General features: G+C 42.7%; 1 protein-coding gene across 1 annotated transcript in view; it reads right to left on the bottom strand.

Annotated features, from left to right (window-relative positions):
- The window catches only part of MGA (MGA, MAX dimerization protein), a 62319-nt gene that overhangs the window by 8179 nt on the left and 38814 nt on the right, over nt 1-15326 (bottom strand). Inside the window, exons 15-24 of the mRNA XM_018560055.1 lie at nt 13756-14008; nt 11815-12411; nt 10532-10822; nt 9564-9715; nt 8355-9413; nt 7199-7305; nt 5724-5772; nt 2492-2665; nt 2081-2192; nt 983-1210 (exon numbers count right to left, since the gene is read on the bottom strand). Coding sequence (XP_018415557.1) covers nt 983-1210; nt 2081-2192; nt 2492-2665; nt 5724-5772; nt 7199-7305; nt 8355-9413; nt 9564-9715; nt 10532-10822; nt 11815-12411; nt 13756-14008 — 3022 coding nt within the window. The remainder of the gene's footprint in view (nt 1-982; nt 1211-2080; nt 2193-2491; nt 2666-5723; nt 5773-7198; nt 7306-8354; nt 9414-9563; nt 9716-10531; nt 10823-11814; nt 12412-13755; nt 14009-15326) is intronic.

Below are 15326 nucleotides of genomic sequence, written 5' to 3' on the forward strand. Positions count from 1 at the left end.
CTGAATCTCCTGCCTTCTAACTGTACAGAGGCGATACATTTAAATTCACTATGCACTGAAAAGGCTAAATGAGGAGAGATGACACAGAACACTACACTGCTGAATCAGGAAATAAGTGTCACTTGTCTGGTTCTTCGCTGTAGCTACATAGTTACATAGTATTTGAGGTTGAATAAAGACATTAGTCCATCAAGTCCAACCTATTAGGATCTCATTCTAGGAGTACCTGTACCCCTGTATATTACCTGTACCCCTGTATAATAATGACTGTAAATAACAAGACAAGATAAACCGAATGACAAATCCTTAGGCAGGTAAGACAGAAACATACATTTGAACTGTATATTTAACGGTTTGCTGGACATTCTGCTTTTGGCCTTTAGGATTAAAGTACATGCCAAAACGAATATGGCAATTGATGAGATCCTGAAGGACTGATATCCGGATGAGAACATTACCTCCCTCCTGTTCTCCCTTCCCCTCTCTTATTTTCCAGTCTCTTTTCTTGTAGTGTATCAGTTGTTAATCTTTATACTCGTTCCGTCTCACACTGCGGTTTGCGATTTGCATGGAGATGTTTACCTTAGCACTGTTAGAAATGTTTCTCCGATGCCTGTCCAAATGCAGTAGATGGGTTCTAATTACGTTTTATGCATACTTTTCTCTACAGTATAGATTTTTTTTTTTTGCTTTATTGTGTAAATTATACTGATGTACCTTGTTGTGTAAGCATTTGCTGTTATGATGTTTTGTGTGACATGGTCTTATATTTGCCTTTTTCCTTTGTATGCTTTCTTTGGAAAATCTTTATTAATAAAAACGGAATTTATAAAAAAAAAAAATTTAGATGCCAAATGTCAACCAACCAACCAAAAACCAACTCTGCTGAGAAGGTAAACGGCTCTGTAATTCGCTCTGCAATCATTAAAGTCAAATTTGCGTCTGAGAATATTTCGATTAAGGAAAGTTCATCTGTACTTACTCTCCGCAGAAAGCAGTACAGGCGTTCTTGAAAGTATGATTGGCTTTGTAGATTTGCTACTTGAAGATTCATTAGCTTCATTCTCCAGTTTCAAGGGTGGAGGAGGTTTGTTCACAGATGCTTTGAGAGCTTGATCCTCCTCCAAGTCTTTCTTATTCTCTGCTTCTAAAGCATTCTGCTTTGCGTATAAGTATTCCAGTTTCTTCAGCACAACTTCCTTTGGTTTTCCTGTGGAAATGGAAAACAAAGAGGTGTTATAGTGATTGTGAGCTTCACACATGTGCCTTCACGACTCTGTAGACAATGAATTGCTTTTAAAATTATTATAGTAAAAAAAAAAAAAAAGTCAGGAGGAGAGCACAGTCACTCAACCTTTCAAAGTCATGTGACCACCCTCTCCTCCAAATCAATGATTTCTGTTGGGTTAAGGAGAGAAAGCTGTAACATGCTATAGGTTTGACAATGCAGCCTTCATTTTATGAACAGGCTACAAAATTCAGGTTGTAATGTGGGGTAACCTTGCAATGCATAGTGAGATCTGCTCTCAGTTATCAATGGGTTTTAATTTATTATGCAGTGCTGACCATCTATTCAGATATGGCTTTAGATTCAGTAGATTCAAACAAGGGGCTGGAGGACAAAGCTATGAGACGAGGTTACTAAATTTAAATTTGTCTACGCTGGAAGTGAGACGATTAAGAGGGGACATGATTTGTATGTACAAAATGTTTAGTGGTGATGGCAAATATCAGCAATAAACAGTTTACAGTAAACTCCATAACAAAAACTAGAGGCCACCACCTAAAATTGGTGGAGAAAAGATTTAACCACAAAGGGCGTAGGGGATTCTTCCAGCTAGAGTGTTTAAAGTCTGAAACTCGCTGCCACAAGAAGTGGTATCAGCAGAAAGTATTGAATCATTCAAAAAGCATTTAGATACCTTATTCCTCAGAGACCGTAACATATAGGGGTACAGGTACTCTTAAAAACAAGATTACACAGGAACTTGTGTACACACATACACAATCACACAAAGGTTGAACTTGATGGACCTGTGTCTTCATTCAACCTCAAATACTTTGTAACTATGTAACCAACCTGAGAGATTTGACACTTTCTTGATCAACCGACTCTGTTTCTGAGACATCAAGGCCTTTTTTTTTATGAGGCTCTCCGCTGCATCTGTCAACCCCTCAATTTCTTCTATAGCCTGGAAGAAGACAAAACATAAGCAAAAATGTCCATTCATCATGCTGCTAAATAACTGTAAATCTAAAAAGAAACTGTCCTGCGAAAATAATGGAGGCTTCCATCACTGATCTCTTCAGTTTGAGTCGGTGACCTGGAACATGTATTGCAATTAGGACATCCGATACTATTTACAGCAGGCTTTTTCCAGGTCTGTGACCCAAAGAATTGAAGTTCAGCTTTATCACTTTCAAAAGGCCAGAAATGGAGGCCATGTACTTCTCTCAAGACAGTGTGACTTTAAACAAAGACAAGACAAACCTTTTTAAGCATATAGCTCTTGGAAACCTTTGGAAGGTTGTGAAGGCTGAGAGCTCTCTTCAGCTCCTCAAACAGATCCCTCATCTCATTTCTTCGTTTTCGCTCGTTTGCTGTGTGGTTTCGACGATGTACAACAGATTCCACAACTATTGGCAAATTATCATCCCCGTTCACCTAAATATAAACAGACACACATGTAGTAAGAGTCAGATACCATGCTTTTGCCAAGTTGAAGAATAAGTGCTCCTTTGTAATAAAAGATAAAAACATGATGCTGCACTTTGTAACAGTGTAATTCATTGTCAGTTCAAATAATTACTTCTATGTGAATAAGATTAATAAATAGCACCGGGAAATGGTCTCAAGAGTACAAAAAAAAAAAAAATGTATTGGCTTCACAAATGGCAACAAGAAGACATGCACAGCCAACGCATCTGTGGCATGCTGGGAGTAGAAATGGTTATACTGGGCTGGCCTACAATATTTTTGCTTGCCAGTACCCTATCCTACTGTAGGTGGCAGTATAACTCTAAAGGTTAAGAATGGATGAGTCCCTCAATGGAAGAAAGAAAACAGAATTATGTTAACCTCTTGCCGTCCGCCCGTAGTAAAAAAACGGACGGACGGCACTGCAGCATGCAGCATCTGCGGGTTGCCGTCCGTGCCCTAGCGGGCACGCACGGCCAGAAAAGACCCGCTAAATGCACACACCCGTTACCGGGTGTTTCACATATAGGCGAAAACACCGCGGATGTCAACTGGTTAATAAGAAAAAAAAGGAAGAGGTTGCAATACTTTCCTCAGTTATATGAAAAACTGCAACTCTTTAGATGAGCATGCTACAGAACGTTTTCGTCCAGTCAACTGCAAGCTAGTCTACGGTGCACAATAAACTAAAGAAATACTACAGATGATGGGAATGCCCATCTTTGATATAAACTGGCTACAGATATTAGAAAATGGCTTGACATCCAAACACAAGTTATGATGCCATTACACAGCCAAATAGCATCACAGAGGACACTTTCAGTAGGCAGCATAAACAAACCATGTACACATTCAGTTTCCAGGGCGACACCTTTTTGGGCAGACAGTACTAGAATCTTGTCACAGGTGAGTGATAGAGTGATATTAAGAAGCTGGTGAGCGATTAAACTCACTGGCGCCCACTAAAAGTATCAGTATTGGCTGGAGTTGACTTAGGCGAGGCCTCAAAATAATTTAAATGCTACGCTAAAATGAAAACCCTCTGGTGCTTCAACGCATCAAAATAGCAGGGGGCACATTAGTGTTTTTATGCTTAAACCACGAGGAGGCATAAGAGGTCTGCTTGCAAACCATGAAACACCAGTTTGACATGACATTTCAACAATGTGTATACTATTCACAAAGGAGCAAAAGGATATAACCTTAGGTTCGGCTAATCCTTCGGCTCACTTTGGCCGCCGGAGCCCTTCGATTCACAAAAGGTTTTACAAAAGCTTAATTCTCTCATTAACCAGTTGACATCCGCGGTGTTAAACCCCCTTCCCATCCAGGCCATTTTTCAGTATTCACGGAAGCGCCGACCGCGCGTGGGTGCCGCGAACGAGCACATATAGGCGATCGGCGGGCTATGGACCCGCTGATCGCCTATATGTGAAACACCCGGTAACGGGTGTGTGCAACGGTCGGGTCTTTTCTGCCCGTGCATGCCCGCTAGGGGGCGCGCGCGAGCAGAAAAAAATTGCAAATGCAGCAGTGCCGTCCGTCCGTTTTTTTACTACGGGCGGACGGCAAGAGGTTAATCGACGCCTCAATACTGAGGCATCGATTAATGAACGTTAGCTGCTAATCTCAGCAGTTACCTGCAATCGGGAGTCCTGAAGAGCTGCTCACGTACAGTGTACGTGAGCAGTAATGTGGGTACAGTGTACGTCTCCAGCGGTGAAGGTGGTTAATTGAAGAAAAAAAAAAAAAAAAACACAAAAGTTTTTGACTATTTGTCAATCTAAAAAATGAACAAACCCAAAACAATGAAAAAAATAAATAAAAGGGATCCAACAAAGTAATCCAGGGTCACATTGTCCACGCCGCCATCGACTCATTGAAATCTGTCAAGTTGTTCATTCTGTGGGCGGGTATTTGTTGCGTGCGGACGGGTCTTTTTTTATTTTGACGAGTCAGCGGCATCGTGGACGACTGGATTGACACTGGATTATCTCGTTGGATCAATTTTTTTCATTGTTTTGGGGTTTCTTTTTAATTAAACGAATAGTCAAAAACGTTTGTTGTTTTTTTATTAAAGGATTTTTTCTAAAAGTCTGGTCTCTATTTACATTGTAATTTAACCTTTTAGGGAATAAGTAGGGGTACAAGTACCCCATACTAATTCACAAGGGGGAGACAGCATCTAGGTGCCCCCTTTAGGAAAGGGGTACCCCGATGCAAATAAGCCCCCCTGCCCGCAGACCCCCACAACCAGAAGGTCAGGGTTGTGGGGAAGAGGCCCCAGTCACCACCAGTATGGGGACAAGGTGCTTTGCCAGGGGGGACCCCTGGAAAAGCACCCTTCCAGTGCCCAGGGCATCTGGCCTGGTATGGCGCAGGCTTGCTCATCTCCCTCTTTTCCTGCCAGACAAGTGCCCGGATACAGTGGCTGGTTGGAAATTTTAGGGGGGACTCCATGTATTCCCACCTTAAAATTTCTACCAGACCTTAAAGGTCTGGTATAACTTTGGGGGTTAACCCCACACTTTTTTTTTAAACTAGAGGGTCCCCCTCTACTAGACCTAAAGGGTCTGGTATGAATGGGAAGAGGGACCTCCCAGTTTTTTTTTAATTCTATTCGCTACCTCTGAGGTAGTGAACAAAATAACCGAGCCGCATGGCAGCATTCGAGCTATTCACTCACTGCCGGACGTTTGGTTTAGCCGATCCAGATGTTGGATCTGCTGAGACGACCGTGTTTTTCACTTTGGCTTAGCCAAACATGACAAGCATGTTCGGCTGAATCAATGGGAGCCGGCCGATGTACAGCTGAAATCAACCGTACTCGGCTGAAGTGATTTGCTGAACGAGATTCGGCTCACTTCACTTCGGCAGCTTAGCGAATAACCCCCTAGATTTTTCACAGAAGTCATTCATAAAAGAAGGTACCCATCTGCCTCAAAAGTTCACAATTGCCCACGCAGAGACTATACATCTATGTACATATTGGGGCACCTAAGATACACATTCCTTCCCGCCTTACCTTAGAGCCTTTTTTCTGGTTTTTTGAAGAGTTTACCAGAGTAGTGCATCTGGAAAATGAAAAACAAACAGTCTTAGCTTTTACAGAAAAATTAACAATGGAAATAGACAACAGAAAGTGAGGAATTTTTTTTTTTTTTTACTCAGCTTGGTCCTGGTGACAAAGCTGGGGGTCACTAGTGCAAATAGAGAGGGTACGTTTCCCCAACAGCAAAAAGCTTGACAGTGGTTCTAACCCCTTACTATTTTATCCAAACCTAAAAAAAGGATTTTACAGTAAGCACAACATCCTATTTTCCCCAAACGTCCATTGAGGGACACAACTCTGAAGAATTCTGAGACGTAGGGATGTTCGAAAGCAGTCTGAACAGAGGGGCAGGCACCACAACAACTAAAAGAAACAGCTCAACTAACAAAGAACTGTCAAATACTGAAGAACTTTTCAGCCAAAACTAGCTTCAGGAGGCAAAAGTGTGAACAGAAGACCATGCTGCTACAAATTCACGTAACTGAAGCATGATTAAGGAAGGCCCAAGAATCACTAATGGCTGTAGTAGAATAAGTACAAATAGGAAAAGGAAGTACAGTTCTCAAGAATTCCTGATATTTGGTGTATAAGATTTACTAGCCTGTAAACAAAGTAGAGTAGGGCCAAAGGCATGAGCATTAGTTGTTCAAGTAGTAGTTGTTAGAACAGATCCAGGATCCCAAGACATGTCCCTGAACCAGACCCCTAAAGGTCTGGTAGAAGGACATGACTGCAATGGCAGGTTGCAGGGCAGGGTCTGCAAGGGAGAATAAAGATTTAGAAAAGGCTTCCAGCCTCTATTCCAGAGGGTTGTTAAAAACCCTCTACAGGGACAGTCAGAGGCTTGTTAACATAAGAAATGGCTAGTCTGCTTTTCAGGAGAAGCGATTTTAATGTATGTAAAGATGCCGGGTCATTTTTACAGGCTACCAAAAGTTGCTGGATTGATGAGCTGTAAAGACTTTTAAAGCATCACTTGGGGTAAAGTTTGGGGACCACAATGCCCCCCTTTTCACGTGCGTAACTTTAAAGTTTCATATGCTTGGTATCTACCTAGTCAATGCAACCTCATCTTTTATATTTTACCAAAGAACTGAGTATTATATTGTGTTAGAGTGCACCAATTTATTCTACAGGGTCTCTGCTTTCAGAAAATATGTAATGTTTTGGGGGTTTTAAGTAATCTTCAAGCTTGTGCGTTTTGAAATGTGTGCAAAAAAATTAAATTTGTTTAAAAAAAAGGGAAAGGGAAAAAAAGCCGTGGACGGCAACATAGTTAAGACATGGCAACCTATCAGCATCCCTCTTCAGTTTGCTCAGGTAAGATTTGAAAATGAGACAGAGAAGCCGATTGGCTGCAGTGCAAATATGCTCCAGATTTTGCCTGCTCGTTTTGATAAATTCCCCCCAGTGAGTTTCAGCAGTTCAAAATGTAGGCAATCCCTTACTTGTCATTGTGTGACGTGTTAGTAGTAGCCTTTGCTTTAAGTTGAGCAAGGTAATTCTTAGAAAGTTCTTCCACTGTTTCAATGTCCACCGACTCCTCAGCTTCACTCTAAAAGTAAAAAAAAACATGCATTACTGATGTAACACTACCATTTCTATGGTACGTTATGTTCTGACACTAGTATCTCGGCACCAAGTCACTTGAGTTGGAACTGACAGCACAGGGGGCAATTACTCCAAGTTCACACAGACAGGCAGCATGCAGACTTACGGAGATTGGAAGCATGAAATGTTACAGGGCTGCACTAAATTGACATGATGTCAAGGTCCTGCTTCCAAAGGATGCTCTGCTATTGCCATCTCAATATTTGCAATATACTCAATAAACGTAGAATACAGGAGCAAGTCATTCCAATCTAGGAGGCCACAGGGCATGCTTAAGAAGTCAGGAAACAGTTTCTATTGACAATCATAGGAATGATTAAACATAGGCATCTGCTGTTAACAGTTTAGTCAAAATGGCTAAACAGGTCCTGCAGACTAATAACTGGTCCCACAATGCACACTGGAACACATACCGCTACAAAAAAACCCAAAGACCCGCATCTTCTTCACTAACTTTAAAGGGTCAGGGTATGTCATGTTACGGTAGATACTGGTCAGTTATGTCGTCTGTGGCTCTTTACCATTTCCTGGGGCTTTACCTATCTGCTTATAGCTCAGAAGACTGCACTGCTGTGCCCATGAACACTTTCATGATGGAATTATTTAATATTTTGGAGAACAGGTGGAGATGAACACACAGAAGTGGCGGTTACACCCAAAATGCACAGGTGGACAAACACAGTTGGGAATTATGTAAGGAGATCTCGCTGTGGTACTATACAAGACATAAGCCAGGAGCTGGCTCCCTCTGCCATACTCCTATAACACAAAATATCACGCTGGAATGGAGTGACCCTTTAAGAAGAGTTTGTGATACAAGAACTTTGAGACCCACTGTTCTGTGGCTTGCCTTTAGATGATTTGGGATTTGCTACGGCATACACTGTATTTCAGCTAATAAAAAGTAGTAGCACATACCACAAAATTCTAATTTACGCTTCATATGGTTATAAAAGGAATGCTTTTGTAAAGTAAATAAATAAAAGTACTTACTTCATCCTCATCCTCAGAATTTTGTTCACTTTCACGTGTGCTACTAGTGTAACCAGGATCCGAGGGAAGGTTTTCATCTTGCTTGTTCATTGTTGTAAAATCAGTGAGAAGAAGATGACCTCTCCTGCCTTTTTCTCCTTCCTTCTTCTCAGATTTATTCAGTGGACTTTGTGGTTTACCCTCTGAATCTGTTACTGTCTGTACCTGTGCAGTACTACATGCTGATTCTTCAGTGCGTGCACGGTCTTGTTCCAAAGAAATACAGTTGCCTTTAGCAGCTGGATTTTCAGGATCCTGGTCACTTTCAGCGACCTGATTTTCAGCATCCCTGTCAATTTCGGATGCAGGATTTTCAGGATCCCGGTCACTTTCCGTCACTGAATTTCCAAGATGCTGTCCACTTTGGGCCAGTGAATTTTCAGCATCTTGGGCACTTTCAGCATTTTTCAGATACAGGTCATTTTTAGCTGTTGGATTTTTAGGATCCTGGTCACTGTCAGCCATTGGATTTTCATCATTCTGGTCACTTTCAGCTGCAGGATTCACAGTGGTGGTGTGTAAGGGATGCCCAGCTTCAATATCTGTGGAAATATCACAGCTTTTCTGTGAAGAATTTGATGAATCCTGGTTATTAGTACCTTGTAACAAAGTCCAACTTGAAATATCTGTTTTTTCAGACTCGTTTAGATTAACCAATACCCTGGATGGGATTGCCGTTTTCTTTTCAACTTCCCCAATTTTTTCTATGGACGGAGTGAAAACCTCCTGCTCTGCAGATGCAACAGATTCTTTAAGACCATTTCGCTTCTCCACAGTGTTATGGGTTTCCAAGTTGGATAATCCTTTGCATTCCTTACCATTATCACGGTCTACATTGTCCTCACTCGATGAAATAATCATTGCAGATTTCAAAAATGGAAAATTTGTCAAATTATTGGCATCTATCATAACTGCAGGTTTACCAGACATTAATATCACTTTGGGTTTAGCAGCAGAATCCTGTGGGCTGGAGCTCAGGGCAGTAGTCGTTGAGTACGTTAGTACTGGTAGACCTCCTGACTGAAGGGGAACACCAGCAGATGTAATGACTCCACAACCACTACCAGCATATGCCACAACTTTGGGGGTAGATGGAGATACTTCACTGCTAGCCCTAGGCGGTGTTCTTATTCTTAGAGTAGCAATTTGAGATGGACTTGTTGGAATTACTGTAACCCCAGATTTAACTGGGCTGATCTTAGAAAGAGAGACAGTTTGTAGAGCAGGGGCAGGAGGAATAGATAATGACCCAGGGGTAGCTAAAGCAGGAATTGCAGCATCAGTCTTGGTTTTAAGAGGTAGTTGAATACTCAATGCAGAACCTTAGGGTGAAGAAAAAAAAAAAAAAGGATATTTGGTCAACTTTGAAAGATTCAAATATTCTGAAGCGCACTTACGACAACAGACCAGGCATTTTAGTACAATTACTACATTCATCAGGTCACCATGCAAATAGAAAATTGACACAAGTGAGGCACCATCTGACAAAAAGTCTGAGCACAACCACATTAACCCTTCCGCTGCCACCGACCTATGGCATACGGCAGTACACAACTGCTTGCAGCTGGCCACGTCAGTATGCCATACATCGGTGACTTTTACCCTTCTGCTATCAGTTCATGGTCGCTAAAGCTTATACCATAAGGTTTCTCCCGACTCTCCCCTGTAAAATAATAGCAGTCATCAGCGGCTGATGACAGCTATTAACAAAAATTCCGGGACAACCCGGCGGCGAGGAGAGACTGTGTCCTCCCTTGACTCAAAACTCATTTAGCGAGAGTGCTAAATTGACGGATCCTGACAATACTGTGCCCGCAGCCCTATCTGTCCCTCCAGTCAGTGCTGGAGGATCGGAGAGGGGAATCCCTGTGGGGAGCATGACTGACAGTCATCGCTCTCTACAGGGAGATGATCGGGAAGTGAGCGAAACGGCAGTATGTTTTTGCTCATTTCCCAATCAATAGTGTAATTCTCTGACCCCATAGTTCTCCTTTGTGTGTCCCTCGATGGATGAAAAAGGAAGTTGTTTTTATCTTAGCGTAGATAAATCAGCAAAAAGAGCACTGCAGTTCTACAGCTTCATTTGAGCAACAGAAAAAAAACATTTGATCACAGTGAATTATTTATATTTCTTTTACCTGGGCTGCGGATAACAATACGCTGACTTTGTTGACCGTTAGCAGCTTCAAGTTGTTGTAATGGCACAAGCTGGATAATCTGCCCATTTGGGTGCCTGAATAAGTTAACTCCATTAGGACCCTTAATAGGCTGTAAGACGACTTTCTTGCCAGGACTTGTCTGCACGCACTGTACTGGGCGAACAGGAGCAGAGCCATTGGACACTGGTATGAGGAGAAGTCGAGTGCCTGATCGTTTATCAAGTCCTGAGGTCAAGGTAATCCTTTGTGTTGATACAGAAGGTGAGGTAACTGAAATTAAAAACAGAAAAACATTTACAAAAAAAAAAATGGGAGAGAGGTCACAAAGAATTAAATTTTTATTAGGTTTAGGAAAATCATACATAAACAGAAAAGGCTATAAAATACAGGTGGCATGTGAATAAATATGTTACTAAACGGGGTTTGGAGAATTTTCAGGAGCCAGGTTGCTTCAGTTAATCAGAAATGCCTACAAACATTCACGTGAAGTACATTCAGTTTACTGTTTCTGTGCCAACAAAAACTGACCATGTTAAGTCTGCATTTCCTACTTTTCTAACACAAAAAGTGTACAAGTACAACTACAGACAAAACTTTTTTGGCTAGAGAAAAGAGAATGACTGAAACTTCAGACTTTGTACCATAGATGGCACAATGGAGAATTGCCTTCAATTCTTTTACCATAGACATGACAGGAAGCAAGAGAAAATGTCTCCAAAATAAGGGAAATCCCCACTTAGAGTTGTCCCCAGAACAAGTGACTCCATTGGAAAATGTTCCCTCTTATCCAGCGACAACTTCAAGTTTTGCATTTACCCTCAAACTGCCCTACTCTGTGAGGACCCTGCTGAAAGGCCCAACCATGTCATCAGGAAGAGAAGTGGACACTCAAAGAGAGACCCTCCCACACTGAAGTTTAGAAGGAAGGAGACTTCAGACACAACCTGTCATGACAGCAATCCAAATTCAGGTAAGAAATCTAGGCTTTTAGATTTTTTTTGTTATCTAGCAATTAGTTAGAAGGGTGTAGGGAGGGGGGATGTGAATGTTCAGAGGTGGAGAGGGGTTTACATTTAAAATAATCCAAAACATTTTAAACACCTTTAATTCTGATCTGTAACCATATTGGTACTTTACAAAATGATCTAAATGTAACAGCTTTTCTTTATATTTGGTAGTTTTAGCACTGAAATGACTATTTACAACACTGGAATCCGAGTCCAGTTATACACAACTCTCACATAACTATACAAATATCCTACCTGTTCTTAACATCACCGTAGGTCGTCCGGTTGGGGAGCTAACCAGTCCAATGGTTGGCACATTGGCTGAAGCGACCAAACTTGATGCCACTGAAGCAGCAAGACTTTTATTAGTACCTGGAGAATCTGACGGACTGACACATGAAGAAGTCACAGGAGGGCAAGGAGCTCTGATTAAAGCTGGTGGTGGGATAGACACACACTCAGGAGAAAGACCCAAAGGTAAAATAACCGTGTTGGTGGTGTCATTTGATAATGCTGCAGTCACAGGGATGGAAGAGTCTTTTTCTACTAGTTTAGTTGCATCTATGTGGGGTGTAGGTAAAGAGGCAGCTTGGTTTTTAGTGGGTGAAACATCACCAGATGACAATGCCGGAGTGGTTGATATCATGTTCACAGAAGATGAGACAACTGTAACTGCAGTGCTTGATGATACTGGAGTAGATACAAGTACTGGTGGAGTAGGCTGGGTATGCATCTTTGGCAACTCCACAGCTGTGGGTTCAGGTGATAGGACTTCAGAACTTTCCTTTTCCTGACTTCCACCTTCACCCATGACAAAGTCAGTGCAGACACCACTGGGTGTGGATGGTAAAACTGCAAAGTAGAACATCTGTTGATTAGCACCTCCAAAGTAATAAATGGCTTAAGACAGCAGCATAACAGCGACAGTCTAAGGTTCTTCTAAAAGGACTGGGAAAGCATTAATCTTAAGAGTGGAACTTTAGGTGTGGGGAGGTCATGGCAGCATTTACCATAATGTGTTAAGTATGCAGAGTATACATACACATTATGGCACACTTACCTCTGGGTCTGCTCTCCAGTAATCCAAGGCTTACGTCCCCATCTTTGCACCCCTCCCCCCCAGTCCCCCCTTTCTTCTTCCATGTCCAGCATGTTCCAGGTTTTTGCTTCGCCAGTGATTAAACCCCTACACATATGCACAGGAACTACATTATCCAGTCACCATTCTCGGCATCTTACAGATCAGGAAGTAATTCCTGCCAGGAGTCATTACCCGCCCTCCGGCTTTTGATTGGCCAGAAAGCCGGCTTCATGCTCCCTCGTTACCTGGTGGCAAGGGAGCATGGAGCCAGCTTACTGGCCAATCAGGAAGCTGGGCGCCGTGTAATGACTAGTTGCCCAGCTTCCTGATTGGCCAGCTTCTAAACGAGTTAGGAAGCCGGGCAAAGAGTCATTACATGACGCCTGGCTTCCTGATTGGCGAGAAAGGCAGCTCCATACTTCGTCACCTGATGACGAGGGAGCGTGGAGACGGCTTCCCTGCCAAATAGGGAAGCCAGGTGGCGAGTCATTACACGCCGCTCTGTAGACAGGCCTTTAACAACAAAAGAGCCAAGGAGATAGAGGAAAGAAATCTAAAGCTCCACCTGCTGTTGTGGAAACTATACAAGAAAGAAAATACATACAAAAAGATTATACATTGGTCTAAGAGAAGAACTGCAGGCAAAAGTGTTCCTACCCTTGGAGGGGCTACCGCTGCACTGCAAGGGTTAAGTGCTTGTTTTTGTCTAGGTGCTAAAAAAAAAAAAAAAGGTTATACTCACCCGAACTGTCAAGGTGGCTGCCTCTGTTTACTGAAGCCTGTCTTCTCCTGAGCTGCAGCATTAGAATGTTCCTCAGCGTCCTCACGTCTATACCTTAGACCACTGCAGCGGAGGGGGGAAGAGAGGCTCTAGGGACCGCTCTAACAGCAAGCCGGCTCAGAAAATCAGGCGAGTATAACTTTTTTTTAGATCTAGACAAAACTCAGTAGTTAACGTTTGCAGTCCAGCGGTAGCCCACTGCCAATGTTAATACAAATTCTGCCCAGAGTTCTGCTTTACTGTTCTAAAGGAAGGAAGGGCCTACATGATTACACAACCGGACTATTCAATTACAAAAATGAAAAGATGTGCTAATTCCATATTTTATACATACCCGTCTCACTCTGAGGTAAAGCAACTGCAGTTTTCACTTCATCTGAAGCGATTTCCACATTTTCATTCGCTGTAGAAGATTCTTGACCAGCATTATGAACATTTAATTTGGCACGGTCTTTTTTAGCTTTAGACAAATAAAGCAGACTAGGCCGTAGTCTGTGTGTTATATAAGCTGCAATTCGATTTGCTGGATGAAGTGCTCCCATCTGACCCAACAGCAATTTTGCCTGTGGGAATTTTTTTCCATTAACCTTTAAAACATTAAACATGGTTTTATTATACAGCACCAACAAGAGGTACCTTGTAAAATTTAGAATGATCAACAGGTATTGACTAGTCTGTTTGCAGGTGTATTAAAGTACACCTTTCACTATATCAAATTGTGAGAACAAGCTTACAAATGTATACTAGGCACCTCTAGAGCAGTGTTTTTCAACCTTTTTTGTGCAAAGGCATACTTTTTTCATGAAAAAAATCACGAGGCACACCACCATTAGAAAATGTTAAAAAAATTAAACTTTAGTGCACACTCTTCATACATTTAAGTGCTGGCCAAGGCCTAAGTATTTAAGCACCACACCCCTGGGTTGAAAGTGTAAAGTGTATAACATATCTCAAATAAAAAAAGACATTTTTATTCAGAATTGTCTTTTGGCACCATTAAAGCCCCACTTTTTTTCTTTTTCTTTACACTAGTCAAGTGCACACTGCTGGTGTGTCATGGAAAAGAACCCCCTCACCTTCCCAGTTGCTAGGAGCGTGACAAGACCTGCAGAAAGGGGGGTCCTCTGAGGGATGCTGGCAGAATTGCCTCTATCAATGCTCCGGCTCTGAGCTCCTGTCACGTCACCGGCTCCTCCCCCCGAGCTGGAGACGTGACAGAACCTTTCATCGCTCCACCCCTCCGGCTCTGTCACGGCTTCATCTTTTCTCCACGCCGTCACTACTCCACGCCCCCCTGCTCTGTCACGCGGCTGCATCACCGCTCTATACCCGGTCACCGCCGCTCCACGGCCCCACCTATGTCATCGCGGCTGCTCCACGCTCCCAGCTCTCGTCGCGGCTCCATTGCCGACCCGCGTCCACTGCTCTCGCACCGGTATGATTGGTCTATTTGTGAGCCAAAGCCGCGGCACACCAGACAATATCTCACGGCACACTAGTGCCGCGGCACACTAGTGTGCCGCGGCACAGTGGTTGAAAAACGCTGCTCTAGAGGATACAAGTACCACATACAGTACTTAAACAGGACCAGAACTGGGAAAGACGTGCCCAAAAAAGCAAGCAGCAGGCAAAGTCCTAATCATAGTGGTTAGCGCTTGAGCCTTGCGGCACTGGGGGTTCCTGGTCCGAATCCCGGCTGGGACACTATCTGCAAGGAGTTTGCATGTTCTTCCTGTGCTTGCGTGGGTTTCCTCCGGGTACTCCACACTTTCTCCCACACTCCAAAGAGTGTAAGGTTAATTGGCTCCTGCCTAAATTGGCCCTTGTATGTATTTATGTATGTATGTATGTATGTATGTATGTATGCGAGATAGGGACCTTAGATTGTAAGCTCCATGAGGGCAG

This window comes from Nanorana parkeri, unplaced genomic scaffold (assembly GCF_000935625.1).
Source record: "Nanorana parkeri isolate BGI_ZX_2015 unplaced genomic scaffold, ASM93562v1 scaffold430, whole genome shotgun sequence".
Lineage (NCBI taxonomy): Eukaryota > Metazoa > Chordata > Amphibia > Anura > Dicroglossidae > Nanorana > Nanorana parkeri.